Here is a 24,641-nt window from a genome sequence, read left to right on the forward strand (position 1 = left end):
CTGAGGAAGGTGAATTTAATTGATGGTATCGGCATAATTGCTGAAGATCAGTTGATGGTTAGATATATTAGTGAGAAGAGGATTTTGTTTCCTATAACATTAGCATCAATAAAAAAATTTATATAATTGATATTTGAAAAGTAAAATGCGAATTTTTTATTTTTGGAAAATCGAGATGATTAATTGGCTGTAACTTTCACACGATTGGTCTGAGCTCATTTTTTGTAGATACTAAAATTGTAGGAAATTAAATTTCCTTTTCGGCAGTCACCTTTGATGTTCATTTATGTCAATTATTTCCCGAGATATTTGATATTCAAATTAATAATAGAATTGGCAATTCATAATGACATTATAATTACTAGTTGACGATATCTTAGTAATTATTGGAAACAATTAGAAATTTTGGTATGTACCAGAAAGGAAATTTTATTTCCTACAATTTTTGACTGATTACAAAATTCTCTAGGACCGATATTTAAAAAGATACGGCCATTTTAGGTGTGAGTTATAAATTTGATATTTTTGGAAAGAATTTAAACAGCTGTAACTTTTGAATAATCGATCCTAGAATTTTTTTTACAGAGACTAAAATTCTAGGAAATTAAATTTCCTTTTCGGCAGTCACCTTTGATGTTCATTTATGTCAATTATTTCCTGAGATATTTGATATTCAAATTAATAATAGAATTTGGCAATTCATAATGACATTATAATTACTAGTTGACGATATCTCAGTAATTATTGGAAATAATTAGAAATTTTGGTATGTACCAGAAAGGAAATTTTATTTCCTACAATTTTTGACTGATTACAAAATTCTCTAGGACCGATATTTAAAAAGATACGGCCATTTTGGGTGTGAGTTATAAATTTGATATTTTCGGAAAGAATTTAAACAGCCGTAACTTTTGAATAATCGATCCTAGAAATTGTTTTACAGAGACTAAAATTCTAGGAAATGAAATTTCTTTTCCAAAAACCACCTATGACATATATTTATCTTAATTATTTTCTAAGATATCAATAATTACAGTTAATTAATTTATTTTCTCCAATTGTTGGCATACTTTATTTGCGAACGGGTGTTTTTATTAGTTAATTAACTAAAGGTAATTAATAGCAGGATATGTTATTGTGACACGTGTCGCGTCATCTTAGTTAGAGCATAATAATAATAAGTAAGATTCCGCTGCAATGTTTTTACGTAAGTAAAGTTATAAAAAAAAAGTTGAGCGACAACAAAGAGAGTGAGACTAAGAAATGTGTAGACACTTTGCTGCGCGTGGGAATTCGCGGATTTATTGTATGACTGCTAATCATATATGTCATCCACCTATATATATATATATAAATATATAAAGTATATTAAACCCTTTACATATAATTTTTTTGCGTATTAAATTTAATTATATACTTCCTCAGACCTACTTGACATTATTGTTAATACAATTAGCAAAAAAAAACTTTCTCTCCTATCTTTATTTCATTTTTTATTCGTCACAATAATTCTTAACGGTTATTTTTATGTTTGTTCTTCTAAGCGATAAAAGAGCTTGTAAAATGAACTTAAAAATTATGATTTTTTTTTTTTCTTGTTAACTTCTAGAAATTTTTGCGGACTTTGATTTATCCAATTAATATTAAATAAGAAACTTGTAGCAAATTTAGCGATAATATATTAAGAAATCGGCCTTTCATTTCTATATGCCGGATGAAATTCTTAAGAGTGATAAAATAATTATTTGAAATTCATATTAAGTTGGATATTAATTGGCGGTCTTGTGTGAAAATGATGTCTGATGTTAAGAAATATTGATTACGAGTGTCAAAGTAAATAAATTAACAATTTAAATACACTGTTACATGAAGCGATTGAGGTAGTTATTAACTGTCGTTTTAATAATTTAAATCATTAGAAATAAATTTAATAAACTTTCTAAGAGTTGATAATTCTTATAATTTTTTAAATATTTTTATTTAAATAAAAAAATTGTTGGATGAAAAATGTAAAAGTTATTTTCTCGTCTTTTCATTTCTATCGAAATTTCATTTTTAACTCTTCTGTAGTTTTTTATTCCTATGAAAAAATTATTTCAGATTTTCAAATTTTCCATTTCGATGAAAAATTTCCCGCCTCGTTATTTTTTTGCTTTCATTTGAAGCTCTAATCAGTTATCTTACACTGTAAAAAATCACCGGGGTAAGTCCAAACGGTGTAGGTGTTAAAATCGGCGGTGTTAAATTTCAATACCGAAAGCGGTGTGAAAATAACGTCGCCGCCGGTGTAAATATTTTTTACCGGTGTTAAAAAAAATTATCCAGTTTTACACCGGTAAACACGCTTTTACACCAATATTACTCCGTTTTTATACCGGTAACCACGTTTTTACACCGATATTACACCAGTTACCCCGCCTTTACACCGGTAACCACGCTATTACACCGATATTACTCCGCTTTTACACCGATATTACACCAGTTACCCCGCCTTTACACCGGTAACCACGCTTTAACACCGATATTACATCGGTTACCCCGCTTTTACACCGTTTTTACACCGGTTACCCCGATTTTACACCGGTAACCACGCCTTTACACCGTTATTACACCGGTTGCCCCGCTTTTACACCGGTAACCACTCTTTTACACCGATATTACTCCGTTTTTACACCGGTTACCCCGCTTTTACACCGATATTACACCGGTTACTCCGCCTTTACACCGATTTTACTTCAATTTTAAACTGGTTACCCTGATTTAACACCGATATTTTTAACACCGGTAAATTACTCCTCCTACACCGGTGTAATTTTATTTTAACACCGGGCGGAGTTAAAATGAGTCCATTTTTAACACCGCTCTTTTTACAGTGTATGAAAAAATTATTTCAGATTTTCAAATTTTCCATTTCGATAAAAAATTTCCCGCCTCGTTATTTTTTTGCTTCCAATTGAAGCTCTAATTATTTTTCTTACGCCTTAATTACCAATTACCAATACAGCTTTCAACTTAATTAATTTTTTAAATAAACAATTAAATTATTCCCTTTTGAAACAAAAAAAAAAATTTTTTATCTCAACTAAAAAATTCCGCCTCTATAATTACCATAAAAAAAAAACCCAGCAAAAAAATAACTTTCTACACGAAAAGTTTTATATTTTACCGAATTAAAAAGAGATTTCACAAATCTCTACTCTACATATTATTATAAATTTATATTTACAAACACATATATTAATATATATAACTTTTAAACGCATATTACGTGCAACCGCGTTTGTTAAACAATCATGCAAATGTATACAGCAATGGAAACCCATCAAGCTAAAATTGGCCAACATAATCTAAGGAAAATATACATATTTATATATTTACATATACAATAATATATAAAATTATTTCTATAGAGTCCGATGTGCCCGAATAACTCGTATAAACGACTAGATAAATCTCCAAGACACGCGACAGCATAACAAATGTGTGAATCTGATCAGCATGCACTTATATATATATGAAAATATATATATATTAAATACATAAATAAATAAATAAATAACCAGTAAACTGCAACAGTACTACTGGCATAACTTAAATCTCAAGCACGTGGACTTGTTATTATGCATATCCATATCATAGATATTTCTAGTACAAGAACGTATCGGTGAAAGTATTTGTGAATATTCAATAAAATGAAATAAAATAATTTTAAAAACCCAGATCCATTTACATATCATTGGCTACTTTACTACATATTATGTTTATGCAATTTATTACCGTAATAAAATGATGATTAATTTATTTGAGGGCTGGAGGTAAAGATAATTCATAGGAATTGGATTTTAATACAAATATATATGAGGAGTTGGTTAAATACCCGGAAGGTTTCCGTATTAAATTGCAATAGAAATTTCTATACATATATATATTAGACTGATTCAAAAAAATCGACTAATTTTTTTTTTCTTCATTATATCGAAAATATTGTTGGAAATGATGAAAAAAAAATACTGTGAAAGTTTGAGCTCTTAGTATTAATATTAACAACTGCCGCATCGCAATTTTCTATTTCCCGTTTAAATAACATGGGAAAATTTATTCTTTAAGCTTTGGAATTTTGTAGCTCACGGTGGGACCAATACTTTTAAATGGTCAAGACATATTCTTATGGGAAATTTGACGCTCTACAAAAAAGGTCTCTTATAATTTTTCGATATTTTTATTTCTTCAAACGTTATTCAAAGTTAAAGTTAGATTGACGATAAATTTCTACATTTTTTTAATTTTTTGACGCAACCATCAACTTTATCCGAAAATTTTACAGGACATTTTTTGTAGAGCATTTTATTTCCTACAACTTATCTCAGAGAAAATTTTCGATATTTCACTTAAGTCGCATGTTATCTGCAATTAACTGAAAATTTTCTTAAATAATCTAAATTTTGTTGCTTAAAATTAATTATATTAAATTTTCAGTTAATTGCGAACAACTTACGACTTGTCAGAAATATCAAAAATTTTCTCTGAGATAAGTTGTAGGAAATAAAATTCTCTACAAAAAATGTCCTATAAAATTTTCCGATAAAGTTGATGGTTGCGTCAAAAAATTTAAAAAATGTAGAAATTTATCGTCAATCTAACTTTAACTTCGAATAACTTTTGAAGAAATAAAAATATCGAAAAAGTATAAGAGACCTTTTTTGTAGAGCGTCAAATTTCCCATAAGAATATGTCTTGACCATTTAAAAGTATTGGTCCCACCGAGAGCTACAAAATTCCAAAGCTTAAAGAATAAATTTTCCCATGTTATTTAAACGGGAAATAGAAAATCGCGATGCGGCAGTTGTTAATATTAATACTAAGAGCTCAAACTTTCACAGTATTTTTTTTTCGTCATTTCCAAAAATATTTTCGATATAATGAAGAAAAAAAAATTAGTCGATTTTTTTGAATCAGTCTAATATATATGATAGTAAACTGATGGTTTGTTGGATTCAAGTCGTAAGAACATAACGTGTGTGAGTTAATTTTTTTTTAATGACTGTTTAGATGGCGTGGGAGTGGTATCTAGTAAAGCAAGTTAACTTAAAGGACGAAACATTCACTTTCATGTCCTTCAAAAGGATTTAAAAGTAAATGGAAATAATATATTATCATTATTATTTTGTTGGTTTGGTTTTTTTACTGTCGGTTATTATTAATAAGTGATTAGTTATTGGTGATTGGTAATGAGTGATACGAGATGAGAAATATTTATTGGTATTAAATGTTTTTCCTGGGTAATAAAATTAAATTACATTCCGAATGTTTTGCGGTTGAGGCTGCATTGGGTTTAATATAAGAGTAAGAAGAAGGGGGGGGGATTACATTTGTTGGATTTTAAAAATGTGCGTGATAGTTTTATATGGAGACTCGTTATAACATAGGAGCAGTCGTGCACGAACGACATTATTGCTGGGTAGAAATAGATGTGGATATAGATTATATATTTTTGCTTCCTCTTTGTGTGCTCGATTGCACCTTCGAGGAATACGAATCGATCGATCGCATTTTTTATACCCGGTTCGAGTTACATTCCGCGGACAACTCTGACAATTAAAAGGAAGAGAAATAATGAGAAATAATAATTATTGTAACTTTAGATATTTTTTTAGGTAAATTTCAAGTAATTGATTGGAACACGGGGTAGAGAGGGCAACATGCGGGGGGAAATCGGCTGTCAAAAATTAAAAAAAAATTTGAATTTAAAATTCGCGGTAAAAACTTTTAGGGGAGGCCGTTTTTTATCCGGCATTAAAAATGTTTTTTTTTCTTTATGGCGGGTCATGTCTTAATGTCAGATAAAATTATTAATTTAAAAAAAAAAATAAATTTAGCAATTAAGACAACAGACATTGTCTTAATTCACATTTAATGACTTTCTATCTTTATAATTATTGCCAGAAATACACGTGTTTAGTCTCAATAAATAACTGTTACGTTAAAATAAAAAAAAAAAATTAAATTGTCTCCGGCAAATGAAATCGAAAATAAATTTATTTAAATATTTAAAAACCACCCAATAAATCACTCTCTCTTTATTTTTCACTTTCGTTTAAATTATTTTAAAAATGATCACTTAAATATTTATTTTAAAATTTAATTCAAAAAATAAACTACTTGTCTCCCACGAAGTTTCGTTTTCTAACCCGAGAAAAAAAAAAAATCCGAATTTCTCACAATCCCAACTTTTACAAAATGCTCACATTAAACCGGCCGACAAAATTGATCTCAATAATAAAACCACGAAAAAAAGGTCCATTAACTAAATCTATATCTGAATGCAGGCTCACAAAAAAGATGGATCCGGAAAGACTTTCTCTGGGTTTTTGCTTAACTTTTTGTCGTCTAATATCTCACGGTCGATACCGATCTCCGATCTCCATCTCGATAAATCTAAAAATTCCGATATAATTACCGCTTATCCTACATCTTATATTTATATTCTTTTAAACTCTTTGTCTCAAGATCCTTTCGAATGGCGAATAATCTCCGCGTTATATTAATTAACTTCTTACTCCTTCTATTCCCTGCGATAAATTTATTCTCATCTGAGTGAAATCCAGTTAAATTTTAGGAATTTTTTTTCTTTCTCTTATTCATATAAATAAATATCCCCGTCTCATATCCTTAAAAATTTCAAGTCTGAATCTCCCGTTACCGTCTATTCAAATTTTATTGAGTCAATAAAAAAAAATCCCCCGCGTTTAAAAAAAAAATTCCCGCCAATGTTAAAAAAAAATAATAAAACTTGACAATTACACATATTTTAAATAATTTACAGCAAATAAGTACACAGTAACTATGTACATACACAGTGTACATACAAGTGAAAGTACAACCGGTCAGAATTATTTTAGATCAAAAGGTAAAAGTGAATTAGACATAATAAATAACAATAATAAAAGAAAACTCGTTAAAGTGGAGAAAAAAAAGAATAAAAAAAAAATTTATATGATTAAATAAAAGTTAACATGGACAAAATAAACAATCGTGTCTACGTGAATTCAATCGTGCGTAAATTGCCACCAGAATGAAACATTTTTTTTTTTTTGTAAATTTATTTTTATCAGTAGATAAATATAACAATTAGATATTCAAAATTTTTTTTTAGCGTATGTGAAAGGACCGACTTATAAATAAGTGATTAAAATAGTTTAACATTGGCACGAGAGTATAATATGTATACATTTATATATTTAGCGTTATGTTGTGTATCTAAGTGAAGGATGTGAATGTGTTGAGATTCAGAGCGGAACGTGAACGCGTTTAAGAAAATGAAGGGGACTGTAGAGCGTGAATAAGCGTGTCCTATGATAAAACCCAGTGCAGGTAGATATCTATGTCTATATCTATGACTATGACTATGACTATGGTATTGCTGCCTTTCAATATAAAGAAACTCCCACATAAATTAAATCCTACAGTTATATTCTTATTTAATTAATCGTCCGGATTAATGTCTTCCGGATGATGACCCGTACCACGTGCTCTGGTTAAATTTATATTTACACTGAAAAAATAAGTGACTTTTGGAAATATTGCATTTTCTTCCCCCATGAAAAAAATTTATAAAAAAAATATATTAAAAATATATAAATATGTATAAAAAATATATTTTAAATAGCTAACTTTTGGCCGATTTCCGTATATATTTTATATATTTTGAATATATTAAAAATATATAAAAAACACATGTATAAAAATATACGAAAAATATATTTTTCTTATATTTAAAAATATAAAAAAATATATTAGTAATATATTTTAAATCTATAAAAATATAAAAAATATATTTTTAATTCAACCAACAACCTAAGTAAAAAAAATATATCATTAAGTTAATTAACAACATAGAAAATGAAATATAAAAAGTTTATATAAAAAATATATTTTTTATATAATTTTTGTATATTTTTAAATATTAAAAAATAAATTTTTTGTATATTTTTATACATGTATTTTTTATATATTAAAAGATATATTTTTAATATATAAAATATATACGAAAATCGGCCAAAAGTTAGCTATTTAAAATACATTTTTTATACATATTATATATAAATTTATATATTTTTTATATATTTTTTTTATATGAAAAATATATTTTTTTTATAAATTTTTTTCATGGGGGTTAGTACAATTCCGAGTCAAAAAAATAGAATCAAATGTGTTTTTAGATCTAATTTGATATATTTAAGTCAAAAAAGTCAAATTCGACTTGATATTGTTTTAGTAGACTTGAATTTAAGTGAAAAAAGTCGAATTTCGGTTATTTTTTTGACCTAAAAAAAACCTAATCAAAGAAATCTGATTTCAGCTCAAAATCTGTTGATTTTTTTTTGGAGTACTGGAAATAAAATTCGATTTCCTTCCGACAAGAAAATTGTCTCTCAACTCAGATATGAAGTTAATAATGCAATAATTTCTATTGATTTTTTTCAATGTATTTTGTTGGCTGACTTTTAAAACTCCCGCGCAGTTGCGTAATCGCAATTATGGAAATCATTAGTGATTGTCAGAGCTGCATCAGTTTCTCCGGTTAGCCGGCTAATAGTTACCCGGGAGTCAATCGAATGGGAATGTACGATGGCCAATGGACTGTCCACTTGTCAACATGATTGCCAGGGATTTTCTTTCCTATATATTTTATGTCATTACAATCTCTTTATTTTTTTTTTTTTTTTTGATTGTAGTGAATTTATAAAAAACGTTTCCTTTTTATCTGGAGTAAATTTTTTTTACTTAGGGTGTGTCTAGTAATTTTTTTTAAATACGTTAATAATTAAATAAGAAAAATTAAAATTGCATAATTAAATTATGGGAGTAATTAAAAATGATTAATTATTATAATTAAGATCGAATTTTTTCTTTTTGGTAAAAATTTTTTCTTATGGTATTTTATATATTTATATATATGTTTTTTTAAATTAACCCATGGTATTTTATGTAACTGATATTTTTTTTCAAGGTTCGAAGGACTGAAAAAAAAAATACTAATTCGAATCGATTAATTAAAGTATGAAATACAAGAAATTGAAGCTAATGAATTTAAATTTGAATTTTTTAACGAATTCAGGACACGGGTAAATTTATGCGGATTATTATATTTAAATGTTCAATTGAATTAATAAGAAGTTTAAATTAATAAACTTTTTTTTTTAATCAAAATTTTTTTTCCTATTTCACTGAAAAATTATTTAAATCGCTTAATTAAATTATTAGCAAGTAATTTAAAATAATGAAGTTTTGAAAGTTCGAATTGAAAAGAATTCAGTGATTAATTTTTTTTTTTTCAGCGAATTTAAAAAAACTCAAAACTCCTTAATTAAATTATAAGATACGCAATTTATACATCAACTTTTTTTCTAAATAAAAAAAATAAACATTTAATTAAATTCTAAATTGCGTCGAACATTTTTTTCCCTCAATAAGTAATCGCTAATTAACTAAAAATATTTGTAAAATTCTGTTTCAACGCCGCGTAAATTTAAAAAATCCGGTTTTTAGCGAAAAAAACAGTCTCAGTACTTGTGGGGACATTAAAAGAAATCGGTCTGTCAGTTGACCCTGCGGGCCAGCCCCAAAACTTCCCGCTGTTTTCGAGCTCAAGAACCTCGAAAACATTATTGTGAAACGTTTTTTCGAAAAAAAACGTTTTTCAGCATTTTTTCTCAAACGAATAAACCGATTGAGACGGTTGAGGTGGCAATCGACGCGTTTTATCAAGTTCTAAAGCTGATCAAATTTTGAATTCGATTTATCGAGTCGTTTTTGAGAAATTCCAAAAAAACAAAAAATTTTTTTTTTAATTCTTTCGACAACGGTTTCTCTTGAACGAATGAACCGATTTTGATGGTTGAGGTGTCATTCGATGCGGCTTATAAATCTCTAGAGCCAAGTCTATTTTGGAATTAATCCATCGAGCACATTAAAAGTTATCCAAAAAAAACATTTTTGAAAAAATTGTATTTTTGGAATATCTCCGAACGAGCCCTACCGATCAAGCTCAATTTTCTCACGGCTTCAAGATATTGATAATCCGCGTCGAATGACACCTTAAAGTTCAAAATCGGTTCATCCGTTCAAAAGATACAGGTATTTACATACGTACGTACATACATACATCCATACATTCGGGCATCATCTAGAAATTAGTCAGAATAGCTTCCTAGGACCTCAAAACGTCGACATCTGATGGAAATTCGATTTTCGTAAATCGGACCGAAACCAATAACTTCCCGAATTTTTGAAAATTTAAAATTTTCTTAGCGGGAAGTTCAAAATAAAGGGCCCTCTTGTCAATGGGGTAATTGTTGAAAAACGTCCATGTATTCAAGGAGTTTTGAATGATGATAAGACTGAGAGCTTAGAAACGAAAGTAATTGAGTTTTGTTATGCAACTGAGGGTATATAGCCTTGGTCGAGTGACCTAGCGCATTGTGGCTCAAGATTACTAATGAAAACACCAGACCCGGGAATTGGAGTAACTAATGCGACTTTCTATTGGACTACACCTCTATAATGTTTTATTTTATTATTAAAAATAACAATTAATCAACATTTTATGTTCCTAACAACAATTTCACTTTTTATGTTTATTTATTTATTATTATTATTTTTATATATATTTTTTTTATTCACGTGAATAGGGCAGCTTGTGCAACGCATAATTAACGTACTTTTTATTAAAAAAAAAAAAGTTGTTACTTAATTTTAAATACATTATGTTAAATAATAAATAATCTATTTAAAATTCATTTTTTTATTTAAAATACGGGTGTGATTGTGATTGTAGTTCTAATAGATAATTTTATTTTTAAGGCGAAATGAATGTAGATTTAATAATTAGCTAGACAGGTTTTAATTTTTTCACGGAGATGGAAACGCAGTGGGAATAAAAAAATATATGTAACGTTTTATAGTTCACTTTCAAAACATTCACTCGATTTTTATTTAGTTTCATTTTATTATTCAACCCATTAATAATTATTTTATAATGTTGCGTATTAGCAAATCTATATATTTTACTACTAATATCATATGATTTATTACTTTGGATAAAAAATATTCAGCTACTGGATAAAATATATTTTTATAACTTCCTCATTATTTTATTATTTCATATGCTAATTTACTTTAAACCCCATTAATTTAGAAATTTTATAAGAGTTAAATTTATAAGTCGGATTATTTTTATTATTAAGATTTAAATTTTTGCATATGAATTCGGTATGAAATGACCTTTAAAATGAGCCCTTAGAAACGTAATTCCGATAATTAGTCCATGAGTTACATATATTTATTTTAACTGTTAATGATTTTCTGTAATCAAAAATTTTTTACTTCAAATATTTTTAGCTCAGAAAATTTTGAGAATTAAAAATTTATTTTCTACACATAAATTCTGTACTAAATGACCTTTCAAATGAGCCCTTAAAAAAGGAATTACAATCATTAGTTCATGAGTTACATATATTTATTATTTTCTGTAATCAAAAATTTTTTACCTTAAAAATTTATAGCTCAGAAAATTTTTAAAATTAAGAATTTATTTTCTACCCATAAATTCTGTACTAAATGACCTTTCAAATGAGCCCTTAAAAAAGGAATTACGATCATTAGTTCATGAGTTACATATATTTATTTTAACTGTTAATGATTTTCTGTAATCAAAAATTTTTTACTGTAAAAATTTATAGCTCAGAAAATTTTTAAAATTAAGAATTTATTTTCTACACATAAATTCTGTACTAAATGACCTTTCAAATGAGCCCTTAAAAAAGGAATTTCGATAATTAGTTCATAAGTTACATATATTTATTACAAAAAATTTTTTAATTGAAAAAATATTTCCAATTAATAATTTTTTTTTCTCGTACTTTGTATTAAATGATCGTCAATACAAGCTATTGATAACATAATTAGAATAATTATCTCATAAGACAGAGCGACTGCAAGTCGGACAAGAAAAGTGAATTTAAAAAAAAATGAATCTGGCATAAGTTTAAAAAAGAAAATAATTATTAGTATTCCGGGTACGTAATATTCAGGAAAAAGGAGTTGAATTATCGATTCAATCAACAGATCCGATTTGTCTGATGATTGAAAATCCGTATATTCATGATTATTTCTGTATCTGTATCTGTATAAAAAATAATAATAATAAAATAGTCACGTCGTAAACTGGGATCGTGGGTATATTTGCATTTCCCGATCCGATGGCAAATACAAATCCGCTGTCTCTCTTTCTCTCTTAATTTAAATTTATCCTCTATGTAAACATATCAATCATTTACAGATCGATTATTAAAGTTTCTCGTATTAAAAACGAGAGAGTCGGAAGTTATTGTCAGCCCGGCCCTACAGACTTCCGTAAAAAGTTTTACCCATTTTCGTACTGGGCCATTAGTCTAGGCCTTAGATTTTAAAAACTTTGATGTTATTACTGTTCATGTTTATATTCTAATATAAACAAACAAATTTAATGACATTATTACAAGTATTTTATTCCGTGTTTGGGATATATTCAACCGCCTAAGGCTCTTGCATCATTCTCTATCACGTGCCAATCTGTATCGGAGCATTGGCTTTGCTATTACTAACAAAATCACCAAATAAATATGACCAATAAATTTAAAGTTACCTTTTACATTACTAAATTTCTTAATATCATTTCACTCTACTCTCATATATTTTTAACTTTTTTTTATAATTGACAAGTATTACGCCAGTTACCGAATTAGAATTTTATATCCTCGAAAAAATTTACCCATTTTTTAAATAAATTTTATTTTCGCGGTTAAATTTTTAAATAAGCTCTCAAAATTTTTTCTTGGATTAGAAATTTTCTTTTGACATTTAAATTCAGTACACAGATCACTGATTAAACATTACAAATTATTCTTCATAAATTCAAATTTACTTGTCCCCCATTTAGAAAAAAATTTTTAATTATTTTTTATATTAAAAAAAAAAAAAATGAACTGTCATCAAAAATAATAATCAAATTTATTTTCAATCCTCAAAAAATCCCTGACTCACTTAAACAAAATTAATCTTAAAAATAAATTTTCTCCAATTTCCTCTTATCCAATCACACGAAAGTAAATCGCCAGAATTAAATTCCATCAGAATAATAAAATAAAATAAATTCGAGAAATAAAATTTTTTGCAAATTTTTCCACAATCTAATGGATCATGCGTGAGACCGTCGCTCGCCGTAAATAAAATAATCCAAAGAAATTCAAATGTCTAGCATACATAAATATAAGCATTTGAATGCGTCCCAACTAAACGTCGACATTTACATTCTTACATTATTATACCAAGTTGTAATTGTTTCACGGAGAAAGTTACTTTACTTTAGTTAACTTTTCTTTCCTTAAACTATTTTTCCATCATCTAGCATTCCCCAGCAGAGTCCAATATTCAAATTTACTTTCAGCCGTTTCCTCAGCACATATATCGCGTGCAAATATGTCTCATATATTTTATGTAATTGCCTCTCCGTCATACCCTCAATTAATTTATCACCGGCGTGATAAATTACTAATCATCACTTATCATTATCACAAACTACTAGCCGGTAACTTTTTATAAACAAATCCAGATCTTAAATAAAGCTTGAAAGAAAGTTTTTAAATCTACCGTACGCAAATAAATTTCTTTACATTAGACCTTTAAAAAAATAATTTCCATTTCCATTAACATCTGCATCAGCATCAGCATCACCATCGCCATCACTGGATAATAACTAAATAGCTAAAGAGAGAAAGGCTATTACGGCAATTCGTGTGCGAATGGAAGCGAAACGAGACGTGCATTAAACCCACAAAGCAATATCAATCTCATTGCCAAGGTAAGCGAATAGAGATCATCATAATCATTATTATTATCATTATTTTTATAATCATTATGATTGATTGCTAAGGAGTAAAAAATATTTTAACTACGGAATCGTTAGATCCGACACACCCACAGAGTTAAAAGTCCATGTACATAAAATATATATGAACAAAAATTAGATATGATTAGATATGGCAAAATCTGATCAAATATGGAATTGGAATCTGGTTATATTTTAATATATCCCGTCAGATTTAATAACATTTGCTTAATTTTTCGCGACGCGCACTTAGATCTTGTCATATATATTGAGATATGGTCATATATCTGAACAAATGAGATCATACGTGTAAATCTGACAAGTATATTCGTAAAAAAAAATTAGATTTGAAGGGATATGACCAAATCTGATTAGATAAAAATTTATGTGATCAAATATGCAATTTGAATCTGGTTATATTTTACAATTTCCCGCCAGATCTAATAAGATTTGCTTAATTTTTCGCGATGCGCACTAAGATCTTGTCATATATATTCAGATATGATCATATATCTGAACAAATGAAATCATACGTGTAAATCTGACGAGTATATTCATAAAAAAAATTAGATTTGAAGGGATATGACCAAATCTGATCAGACAAAAATTCATGTGATCAAATATGCAATTTGAATCTGGTTACATTTTACAATTTCCCGCCAGATCTAATAAGATTTGCTCAATTCTTTCCTTAACGCCCACTCAGACCTTTTCATATATATTCAGATATGGTCATATATCTGAACAAATGAAATTATATGTGTAAATCTGACGAGTTTATCCATAAAAAAAAATTAGATTTGAAGGGATACGACCAAATCTGATTAGATAAAAATTTAGTGATCAAATATGCAATTTGAATCTGGTTACATTTTACAATTTCCCGCCAGATCTAATAAGATTTGCTTAATTTTTTCCTTAACGCCCACTCAGCTCTTTTCATATATATTCAGATATGGTCATATATTTATGGATAAATAAATAAGATCACACATCAGGTCCAAATTTAATATTTGACTAGACAGAGTTTGTAATCTGTAAATTTGACGGTATCTAGTCAAATCTATTTTTTTCATGGCTATGTCTATGTATTATATTAAAATAACGTTAAGTAGCGTCGAACAACAGCAAAGTTACGGAAAAGGAGGTGAATGCAAGGAGAGTGTACGATTGGGCATCAAGGATTGCATTTGGGGGCTGGAGTGGCGGTAAAGATATTAAATAAGCCGTGGTGGAGGAGTGATAGGTATTAAATAGGTCCGCTACCCCGGCAAGTTCCGCGTTTAGTGCTGGACGTCGTCGTCAACAGTGAATTTAAAAGAGTACCAGACTTGATACTTTTTAAAATAATTATCAGGTGGTTTAACTTGTGCTGGTGATTGTTTATTATTATTATTAATTTGGTTATTGGTAATAGTTAATATTATTGCACAAATGCAGGGACTCGATAAAAAGTAGAAGGCGCGTAGGAGAAAAGTGACAGCAGACTGGATAGTGTTCTTTAGTCTACCAGTAACTCAGTTGCTGGAGAGACAGTGTCTAAGTCGCTTGTACTAGATACTAGACACTAGACTCTAGACTATAGACCGTAGACAGTAAACACGAGACGTTAGACCTCAATATTTATAATAAATATACATAAAAATATATATTTGTTATATATATATTCATTCAATAATGAAATACCAGGGTGCCATTATCATCAGTCTGCTAGTACTCGAATGTTGCGGGACGCGAGTTCAGTCGAGTACTAAAAAAAAAAAGGGTGAGTTATATTTTTTTTATCGAGTGAATTTTTTTTTTTTTTAATTTGAATTTGAATTGGACTTTTTCCATGATGATAATAATGTTTGTTTAATGATTATGGACAAGAGAACAAGGAGAACAAATTAAATAGAACATGAAACGCTGATGGTTGTTTTTTTACTAGAGAGTAAATGAAATAAATTAAATGAATGGATATTTGTAGAAAGTAGATGTATAAATTTATGACGTGAATCACAGATTGTGCACCTGTTGGAACTTGCCTGGTTCCTTGATTTACCACGTGCGCCGGCCTGGGATTTTTATTTTAAGGATTAAACCTGTTTGAGAGTCAAGTTGACGTCCTTAACGGTCGGTACTGTATCGCGGTACAGCTGATCAATGCGCGGGAACCTGTTTTAAACGACAAAATAGCTGTAAAAAAAATAAGAATTGTAGGACGAATGTAAGTACGATATTAATCGAGGAGATGGAGATGGAGATGGAAATTGAGATCGAGAGTACGGCGCTTCGCGGTTTTTTTTTTTATTTTTTTTTTTTTGCTAGAGAGCTAGATATAGATGTAGGATCGGAGAACGGCAAACGTGTTACGGAGGCAAGCGACGAGGTCGGGAAAGTGCCGACCTGTGGGTTTACTTACTTTGGCTCCCAGGGAACTTGGTTACACACCCTTGTTGCACGATTATTGTGTTCGATAAGACGGTTTCGATATGTCAGGACATGGGTTTAGTTACTCTACCCTTTTTCTCGGTTGATAATCTGCTTTAATAAGTTAATGTCATCTGCTAATGGTATTTAGAATAGTAATGAGAGTTTAGAGTTATTTAATTGTCATTACCTGGGAAAATAACTAAGATAAGTAGACGTCATGTATGGGTTTTGGATAGGGAATTTGATTTCCCACAATTTTGATTCAGGGAAAAATTTCCCAAGTCCGATCGTTCAAAAGTTAAATTTATTTTTTTGAATATTTTACGCAGCTTGTACTAAAAATAGCTGTAACTTTTTAAATGTTGGTTCTACGGTATTTTTTATTGAGACAAAAATTGTAGGAAATTTAATTTCCTACAAGTTTGGTCCTTACAAAAAATCTTGTAAGACGGACCGTTCAAAAGTTACAGTCAATATATTTATAATTGTCAGTTAAACATTTTTCAGTCGATAATTAACTTTTAAAAATAAAAAAAGCAATAATAATAATAATAATAATAAGACGAACAAGAGTAGAATGACAGGAAATTCTTCTTTAACAATCGGAAGTTGTCTTGTCACATCAGAAAACTCTAGAGAAAACAGTCGTTGTATTTTCTCTTTGCATTACTGCACAACTACAGTACAAGTTGCGTGTTCCTGAGAAAGATTTGCCAGTTTTACGACATTATATACATGTCCACAGTCTCTTTAGGGCGTCATAGCATCATTAAGAGAGAAAGAAAAAAAATAAAACTGCGTATTAACGTATGAGTAGAAATCTGTTATCTTCCGGCTCTTAATGTCCTTCTAGCACTTTTTAAACTTTTATTGCCCGGTGACTGAACCAGCAACTCAGCTTTCTTACGCATCAGGCCTAAATAAATAAATATGCACACGCTCACATAAATAAATAAATAAATAAATATATAAGCATATCCTCAGCCTCGAACTTAAACTTGCCGGTTGGTTAAAAAAAAACTTAAAGGTCACCGCGAAATTTAAAATTATAATTAAATGTTTCAGTTCTTAATCTCGTCTAAAAATCTTATATCTGAATCGCTTGTGAATTCCTTTCTTTATGATAAACTTTTTATTCCATACGCAAATTACTTTCGCTCGCGGATAATTGTCTCGAGTCCCACAGGCCTGCAGTAACAGTGAAATCAATCACTAAAAATTCAAAGTAAATGTCGTATCCCGTTGAAAGCGAAAATTTAATTCAACCAGAGTAAAATCCGCTAGACAAGACTAGACTAGAGTGAACAAGAGTCGACTGAGTTGTACGAGACTAAACTTTAATGGGTTTTAAATAGATTTAGCAGCAAGATTGTATTACAATATATTTCCGATATATCTAATGACTTGTATCAGAAAATTATAAATTCAAATCCGTGTCACGCTTTCTGCATCACTTGGCACATTGTGCTCTCTCTCTTTCTCGCGATCTCTATCTCAACTATTAGATATCGTGTATCACGTACTTAGTTTATTTATGTCTATCCTCTGTTAGTCTATTGAGTATTAGGTTAACTTGATATTTAAAATATTTATTTCACGGTACTTTCATACTCAAACTCGATGATTCGACAAAAAACTAGACAACGTTCTGCTGCTTAGCAGCAGGGACCTGAGGCCTTTAATTTAAACTGAGACAGGTGGTTTGTTTTTTTTTATTTAAATAGAGATAATCGCAATTTTGTGCCAGTTGGAGTGAGCAAATTTTTTTCGGAACTGAGTGAGGAGTTTAAGGGAAAGTGAAAAAGAAAGAGATTTATTGGACGGGTTTTAGATATTTAAATTTATTTATTTTCGATTTTTGCGGTAGGAAATATTTTTATCTTTTTGAGAGGTAACTATTTATCGCGATGACTATGATATATAGTGAGTATTGCTGATGATAATTATAAAAGTATTTAAAAATAGAAAGTCATTACATGGGATTGAGATAATGTCTGTAGACTTAATTGCTAAATTTATTTTTTTTAAGTTAAATGAGAAAAAGATTTTTTAATTTCGGCGCGAATTTTAAAAATTTTAATTTGGTGACAGTAGAGCACCTCTCCGAGGTGTGCAAAAATTAACTTGTTTCCGAGGGTGAGTAAGATAACTTTGTAAGTAATTGAGATACTAAATCGTCAATTAATTCATCAAAAAAAAATTTGTCGAGGAATTCACTAAAATTTGAAAAAAGAATTTTACCCTCGAACACGAAAATTGTAGAAATCCAAAATAAAAGTCTGCAAAAAGTTTAACTCTGTGGGCTGACCTCAAAACTTCCCGCTGTTGTCGAGCTCAGAGAGTTTGAAAAAGTTATGGTTCGTAAATTTTTGAGCTCTTTGTGCTCAAAAAACAGTCGGACCGAAAGAAAAAACATTTTGTTAAAAAAAAAGTAACTTTTGTCCGACAATATTTTTGGACCTACACGGAAAAAAAAATAGTTGTGGCTACTCTCTGAGATAGTACTGAGTACTTTCTGTAAAAAAAAAATTCAAGATAGTACTGTATGCTATCTAGACTGCACAGAAAAAAAGAAATACTCGACTGAAGGTAAATATTCTTGATTCAAGAAAATTTTTTTGGAAACCTAAATTTCCTCAGATAAAGTAGAAATCTTCTCCGACCAAGAGGAATTTTTTTTAATCAAGACAAATTCTCTTGGCTCAAGAAAATCTTGACTTGGTTCCCGAAAATATTTGTCTTCCAAAATATTTTCTTGACTCAAGGAAACTTTTTTTTCTGTGTGTATCCACTACTGTCTAGACTATATCCACTACTGTCCGGGATAGTACTCAGTACTTTCCAGAGAGTAGTGGATATAGTCTAGATAGCATACAGTACTGTCTGAAATTTTTTTTTTACAGAAAGTACTCAGTACTATCTCAGAGAGTAGCCACTACTATTTTTTTTTTCCGTGTAATCGACCAACTTGCACCTACATTGCGACAATCGAAAGGACTTTTTGAGAGCTTCGATCTAATTTTGAACAAATCAAATTCTTTATGAACCCTTTCGATTGCCGCAAAAAAGTTCAAATCGGTCGATTCGTTCCAAAAATACCTTACGACAAAAATTAGTTTCCACATACACACGGACGTTCACCTGAAAATAGTCAGGATAGCTTCTCAGAACCCCAGAACCTCTACATCTAATAAAAACTCAATTTTTAAAAATCCGACCGAAACCAGTAGCTCCCTTTGTTTTGAAAATTTTAAATTTTCAAGCGGGAAGTTGAAAAAAAAAAATAAAATAAAATGACTAAATATTGACATAAAAGGTATTATTTAAGAATAGACTTTAATTATAATGATTAAATAGTTAAATAAAATAAAAACATTGTATTACAGCATTATTACAATAGTCATAGTGTAAATAATTGATAGCATAGGACAAAGTAGCGCAACATATGATACTTAGTGTGTGCTGTCTAGTGTCTAGTTATCAAGTATGCCTGTATTGTGATCTTGCAAATAAAAGTAAACAGTCTTATGAAAGTCCACACTAGTATATGTACTATATATACAAATATAGTGGGCAAAAGTCTATGTAAGCAAAAGGATATTTATCGGCCGAGGGCTCAGCTATAAACCATAATCACAGGCATGTAGGTTGTATTAACGTTGTCGTTATTATTGTTATTGTTATTGCTATTGCTGTTGTTGTTGTTGTTGTTATTATTATTACTATCGGTGATATGAAAACCCAAGGATCTGAGTACACGCAATGTAGAAATGCTTCTAGGCAAGTATACTTGGGTGTGCTTGTACTTGTGCTGTACTCATGTGTTTGTTATTAATATATTGCATTATATGAGAAAGGTGACACAGTTTGCGGTTAAGGTTCAAGTCACTTTTTTTTGCGCAGTAGATTGTAAAATATTGGATATTTATTTTTTCATGTTGACATTTTTTTTCAACGGGAAATATGTCAATTAAAATTTGATTAAAAAGTGAGCAAATTGATTTTTAAAATTGAGTGGAAATTATTTATTTTATTAAAAAAAAAAAATTGATCATAAATAATATCGAACTTTCTAAGGACAAATTGGGATAAAAAGTATCGGAACGCTTTCTCGGTCAGTCGCGAATCATCAGATAGATTTAAGCTGCACTTAAAGCGAATGTTTACGAGTAGTTGCGTTATATGCGCGAACGACCAGAGCTGAATCCACTCTCTGGTTACCGTGACTGATGATAATAATTCTACGATTGTCACGCTGACCGCTTCTGGATCTCGTTGCCGTTAAAAAATTTTATGTTGAATTAAGTAAAAACCATCGACAACAACATCAACAACCTTATCAACATTTAATTAAAAGTAAACGGATAAAATTAAAGCCTATTATTAAAGTTATGAATGGAAAAACATTTTTTCCGTCTTTCTCTTCGGCGGTCAAGGCCGTGTACACGCTTTCATTTTAAAAACAACCGTTGTAAATTGAGGATTATTTTTTAATTATTCTCTGGAAAATATAACCGCGTGTTTTTAAAACAACGAGTCATGTTACAGTTTCATTTTAACCGTAAATTTATATTATTATTATTTTTTTTAATAATAATTTCCGTGTAAATCAAAAATTCAAGAAATATTTTTTTTTGATTTACTATATTTCATTTGTTTATAAAGATAAATCAACATCATAGGAGGTTTTTGGAAAGGAAATTTTATTTTCTACAACTTTGGTATCAGTAAAAAAAATTCTAGGATCAATATTTTAAAAGTTGTAGCCATTCTAAGCGCGAATTGTAAATTTGAAATTTTGAACAATTCATCAAAAACTTTGAACGGCTGTAACTTTTAAACGAATGGTCTAGGAAAATTTTTTGTGAGAACTAAAATTGTAGGAAATTAAATTTCCTTTCCAATGACCACCCACAACATCTATTTTTTCCAATTATTTCCAGAGATTTGACAAATTTGAGCAAAAAATAAAATAAATGTTTTTTTTTATTTATAGAGATACCAGCAACAGATCAATCAGCAGCTTCATCATTTTGGAGTCCAGCAATAAAAACAGGAAACATCTTCGGCCAAGATGACACGAGCTCTTTCTTCTCAGCCGGACATGGGCTAGTCCAAACCCACCCCATAGCCAGCGCCTTCCAAAGTGGATTCGGAGGGATAGATAATCTCGGAAGCCGAGGCGCAACTGTGAGACCCCCGCGGACGCGTCCCCTGGATTACAGCGAACGCGCAACAGCGGAACTCAGACGTAACCCGTCGCTTTCGGCGCCCGATGAGTGTGCGAGAGCGTGCCGAGAAGGGGAGCCTCCTCGCATCTGCTACTATCACTTCACACTCGAGTACTACTCAGTGCTGGGCGCCGCGTGCCAAGTTTGCACACCCAATGCTACCAACACAGTCTGGAGTCACTGCCAGTGCGTGTTAGCAGATGGAGTGGAGCGAGGAATTTTGACCGCGAACCGAATGATCCCCGGACCGAGTATCCAGGTCTGCGAGGGCGACAAAGTCGTCGTCGACGTCGAGAATCACATGCAAGGAATGGAGGCGACCATCCATTGGCACGGAATCTGGCAACGTGGGTCCCAGTACTACGACGGAGTTCCCTACGTCACTCAGTGTCCCATCCAAGAAGGCAACACCTTTAGATACCAATGGACCGCCGGAAATGCAGGTACCCACTTCTGGCATGCTCACACTGGTCTCCAGAAGATTGATGGTCTCTACGGCAGCGTAATTGTCCGTCAGCCTCCCAGCAAAGATCCCAACAGCAATCTCTACGACTACGATCTTACAACTCACGTCGTTTTGATCAGTGACTGGATGCACGAAGACGCCGCGGAACGATTCCCTGGACGACTTGCTGTGAACACTGGTCAGGATCCCGAAACTGTTCTGATTAACGGAAAAGGACAGTTCAGAGATCCAAACACCGGTTTCATGACCAACACACCATTGGAAGTATTCACAATAACTCCAGGACGTCGATACAGATTCCGTTTGATCAATTCCTTTGGGTCAGTTTGTCCAGCGCAAATAACTTTCCAGGGTCACGAGCTGACCTTGATCGCCACGGATGGAGAACCAGTTCAACCTGTCCAAGTAAACACCATAATATCATTCTCTGGTGAGCGTTACGACTTTGTAATAAACGCCGACCAGCCAGTGGGCGCCTACTGGATCCAACTCCGTGGGCTCGGAGAGTGTGGAATAAAACGCGCTCAGCAGCTTGCAGTTCTGAGATACGCACGAGGTCCTTATCAACCATCAAGTTCCCCGCCAACTTACGACCTGGGTCTCCCTCAAGGAGTTGTGCTGAACCCGTTGGACGCGATCTGTAACATGCCCAGAGACGACGCGGTCTGCGTCAACCAACTGAAGAACGCAAAGGCAATCGACGAGGGGATTCTCCAAGAGCGTCCTGATGTCAAAATTTTCCTGCCATTCAGATTTTTATTCTACCGTCCGGAAGAAGTTTTCCAACCCAACACTTACAATAGATTCCTGGTGGCGCCCACTGGCGACCACGTCATTTCGCTTGTCGACGAAATATCGTTCACGTTTCCCCCGGCGCCTCCTATTTCGCAGATTAACGACATCCCACCAGAGCAATTTTGCAACGGTGACAATAGACCCGCTGACTGCGGAGCAAATTGCATGTGCACTCACAAGGTCGATATTCCCCATAACGCTATTGTCGAAGTGGTACTCGTTGATGAAGTACAGCAGCCTAATCTCTCCCATCCGTTCCACTTGCACGGATATGCGTTCAATGTTGTGGGCATGGGTCGATCCCCGGACAAAAATGTCAAGAAGATTAATTTGAAGCACGCACTCGATCTCGACAGACGTGGACTCTTGCATCGAGAGTTTAATTTACCGCCTTCCAAGGATACCATCGCGGTTCCCAACAATGGATACGTTGTCTTTAGATTCCGAGCTGATAATCCTGGTTTGTATTTTTTATTTTACAGAAAAAGTATATTTTTGAAAGCTGGATAAAAATTCACCGCTATAGGGGTAGGGTAGGCAAAAAGGGGTACCTCCAAAATTTGAAAAAAAAAAATTTTATATTTTAAATGGTTTTTAAACATTCCAAAATCACTTCTGTAAATATAATTAAGCGTTACTTTGAATTTTTTTTGGTAAATTTTTTCAAAAATCAATTGTCAGTTGAAAAATATTAATGACGTTTGTTTTATGATAAAAACTATAAAAATTTTTTTTCTTCTTTTGTATTCAATAAATATCTAAAATATAATTTTTCTTCATGTAAATTACTTACAAAAAAATTAAACTTAATCGAATTCCTTTAAAATCCAGAAATTTTTTTTTTTACTTTTTTTACTTTGCCCGCAGAAATAAAAAAAATTTTTTTTTCAATGGTAACTGGTATTTGAGTCCTCGAAAACTTGGTATTTCCTTAAGTACCGCCTTTTGCTCCTCCCCCCCCCCCCCTTAATTATTTAAATATTTTTTTACTGCAGAAAATTTTTTCAAAATTCAAATTTCGCGGTTTTTATTTTTTATCGTCTAAAATAAATTTTTTTTTTTTTTTTTGGTATTAATTGAATCAGGCCGCAAAAAATAAAAATTAAGACTGAAAATAATTTCGGGATCTTGTAAAAAAAATTTTTTTTTAATTTTCGTATTTGAATCCCACCGCATCCAGCTTTGAAAATAAATTTAAAAGTAAATAAATAATTGTTTTATTTTTTTTTTTAACAGGATACTGGCTCTTCCATTGTCATTTCTTGTTCCACATCGTAATTGGTATGAATTTAGTACTTCATGTCGGTACACACGCAGATTTACCACCAGTACCACCGAATTTCCCAACTTGCGGTGATCATTTACCGCCGATAACGCCGCCGCTGTCTCTCGACCATTCATTTCATTGAGGAAGGCCATTCTCAATTTAACTTTTAATAGGAAATACTTTTGTAAAATAGTTTAATCGTCTAGCTGAAGATGTCCAAGACCAACGAGTCCAACAAGACGGGAATAAATATTGAATTATCGATTATTTATTTAAGACGTCGATATATTTTTAATTTAAATATAAAAAATATGTCCGACAAACATTATCCTAACATTGTGTAATTCTGTAAATAATCTAGGCGTAATTACTGTGTATAACTTATACACTTTATAATTATTATTATTATTATTATAATTATTATTAATATTATTATTTTCTTAATTAAATGCAGAGTAGCAGGTAGTTTTTATTTTTTAATTACAATTGATTATGGATTTTTAATATTATTATTTTTTTTTTGTGCAATTTTTTTTTACT

The 24,641-nt window shown here is 30.9% G+C and overlaps 1 protein-coding gene across 1 annotated transcript; it reads left to right on the forward strand.

The window, feature by feature from the left end:
* The first annotated feature begins 15,221 nt into the window (after window positions 1-15,221).
* LOC130665397 (uncharacterized) lies at window positions 15,222-24,554 on the forward strand. Its single transcript, XM_057465746.1, has 3 exons — window positions 15,222-15,692; window positions 21,339-23,294; window positions 24,071-24,554. The coding sequence occupies exons 1-3, from the start codon at window positions 15,605-15,607 to the stop codon at window positions 24,241-24,243; spliced, it is 2,217 nt and encodes a 738-aa protein (XP_057321729.1). The 5' UTR covers window positions 15,222-15,604; the 3' UTR covers window positions 24,244-24,554.
* Window positions 24,555-24,641: the final 87 nt, after the last annotated feature.

This window comes from Microplitis mediator, chromosome 3, assembly GCF_029852145.1.
Source record: "Microplitis mediator isolate UGA2020A chromosome 3, iyMicMedi2.1, whole genome shotgun sequence".
Lineage (NCBI taxonomy): Eukaryota > Metazoa > Arthropoda > Insecta > Hymenoptera > Braconidae > Microplitis > Microplitis mediator.